This window comes from Sardina pilchardus, chromosome 16 (genome assembly GCF_963854185.1).
Source record: "Sardina pilchardus chromosome 16, fSarPil1.1, whole genome shotgun sequence".
NCBI lineage: Eukaryota > Metazoa > Chordata > Actinopteri > Clupeiformes > Clupeidae > Sardina > Sardina pilchardus.
In genome coordinates, this window is record NC_085009.1 from 25,537,779 (window position 1) to 25,540,278 (window position 2,500).

The following is a 2,500-nucleotide window of genomic DNA, read 5'->3' on the forward strand; positions in this document are numbered from 1 at the left end:
ACAATCCACTGACTGTTTCAAAAAAGGTCTAAAGACATTTCCTTTTTCTAACAGTCGTCCCTCCTCTCTGTGGACTGCACCTTGTCATGGTAGAGAGGCTTGTGTACTCTAATGAAGCTGAGAGCTATGCCGGCATGGATTTTATATCCCTGGCAAGTTTAACTAAGCCGGATAGGTCAAAGGAGAGGAGGCAGACAAAGCAGACATTATGGCTATTTCACAGAAATGGTGGCCATCTTGAAAATGGTTGCCATCCTGAATTCTTGAGTGGCACATACCTTTTTCCCCAAAAAGTTTTCTTTGATGAGGATTTCTGCCTAATTTTATGCTTGCATCACCATATGAAAAATTGAAATAATTAATATTGTACAGGAACGGTGGCCATCTTTAAAAATGGCAGCCATCTTGAATTTGGGACAAGCATCTTTTTCCATCCATTATCATGTCCTTTAGAGAGTATTTACATCAAATGTTATGCTTGGATCACTGATGAATGATTTATAATAACCACTGAATAGCAATGGCGGATTTAAGAGAAATGGCGGCCATCTTGAAAAATGGTGGTGGCCATCTTGATTTTTTTTTTAGACATGCACCATTCTCCAAAAAACATTCTTAAGAGCCTATTTTCACAAAATGTTATGCCTTCATCACAGTTTGAACGATCAACATAATGAGCATTTGACAGAAATAGCGGCCATCTTGAAAAATGGCCGCCATACTGAATTTTTGAGTGGCCAGCGCCCTTTTCCAGAATAATGGCCCTTAGAGAGCATCTGTGCCAAATTTCATGCTTCTATACCAAAGTGAACGATTTTTTCACTAATCTGCTGCACTAGAGGGGAAAACCCTCATTAGATGCTTGATCTGCCATGCTTGCATTAACATCTCTGAAACACACACATGTGTGCACACACACAATCACACACAATCACACACCCACTAACACTCACCCACGCACACGTACACTAACCCGCAAGAATACACATACTTTCACTCACACATACACACACAGGCACACACAAGCACGCACACACACACACACACACACACACACACACACACACATACACACACGCACACACACACGCACACACACACACATACACACACACACACACACGCACATGCACACTAACCAGCAAGAGTGCACATACATTCACACACACACACACACACACACACGCACACACACACACACAACCTCAAGTGCCCCCAGCGTCATGCTCCAGTGATATCCGTTAAAGACTCATTAATAGCGGTCCTGAACCGTGACTCATGGCGATTTGCGCTTGTGCTGCACGCAAGCCTTTGGTCCCGGCATGTAAATTGTTTGCAAACACTGCAGGGCTTGAGTTAGAGAAGTATGAAACAACAGCGCAAAGACAAGAAAGGTCAGAGAAAAAGAAAAAAAAAGAGTCTGGAAGAAAAAGAAGGAAAAAAAAAGCTAAGTTAATCCTTTTGTCGGAGAGGAAGGGTCTGTTTAATTGGTCCTTAAGGGAGTGTGCTAAACATTAAACTTGGCTGTCGGACAGGCTTCAATTAAACGAGAGCCCCTTTTTGGCCTGGCAAGACACCGTCCAGAAACAAGACACACAGACAACTGTCCGGTTCCTGAGCCAAACGAGAGACGAAGAAAGGGAGGAGAGAGAAGGGGGGGGGGGGAATCGGGCTGATTAGTTCATAGTTGCCTCACAGGCAGAAAATCCTGTTTATATAAAAGAAAATGACCACTTCTAACGCTACTGACTGTCTCTCTCAAGATGGAGAGGTCAGCGAGGACAAAAACATTGGCAAGGAACAAAAACCCTTGTACTGGCTCCATGTGTATCCAATAACATGACCTGTGGTTGGTTAGCGTGCGCCCCACCGCACCAGTAACGCATCATCCGATTGGCTTGGCCACGGCTTTATTGGCACATGGTAACGTGAATCATTCTGTCAGCAGAATCACTGGTCCAGTTAACCGGCCTGGAGGAAATTGAATAGTCGTTGGTCACTGCATAGGAAATGGAACTGACAGATATGTTTCTATTGGCCAGGTGAAAAGCCAAGGCGTCACCGAGGAGCTGCGATGTCTGGGTCTGCTCAACGCCCTGGACAAAGACCAGGACATCCCCGAGAACCTGGCGCAGCTCTTTGGGGAGCCGTGCATCAAGCTGGCCGAGGGCATCAAGGCCTACATCTCCAAGGTGAGAAAACATGTGGAACCCATTGAGAGACACACACACACACACAGACACACACGCATGCACGCACGCAGGCGCACACACACACAGACACACACACACACACACACACACACACAGACACACACGCACGCATGCGCGCACACACACAGACACGCACGCACGCGCACACACACATGCACACACACACACATGCACTCACACTCACACACACATATAAGTGAGGAAAGCTTTCTGTAGTGTGCTGGTTGCGGATGAACTGAATCTGACACGAGCGGTTTCATTCACAGTCCTTGTTTGATTTGCGTCAC

At 46.0% G+C, this 2,500-nt stretch overlaps 1 protein-coding gene across 2 annotated transcripts in view; it reads left to right on the top strand.

Moving 5' to 3' along the window:
• The window catches only part of tnfsf10l (TNF superfamily member 10, like), a 31,879-nt gene that overhangs the window by 11,794 nt on the left and 17,585 nt on the right, over positions 1-2,500 (top strand). For both annotated transcript variants that reach the window (XM_062517090.1, XM_062517091.1), the window contains exon 2: positions 2,043-2,192. In XM_062517090.1, coding sequence (XP_062373074.1) covers positions 2,043-2,192 — 150 coding nt within the window. The remainder of the gene's footprint in view (positions 1-2,042; positions 2,193-2,500) is intronic.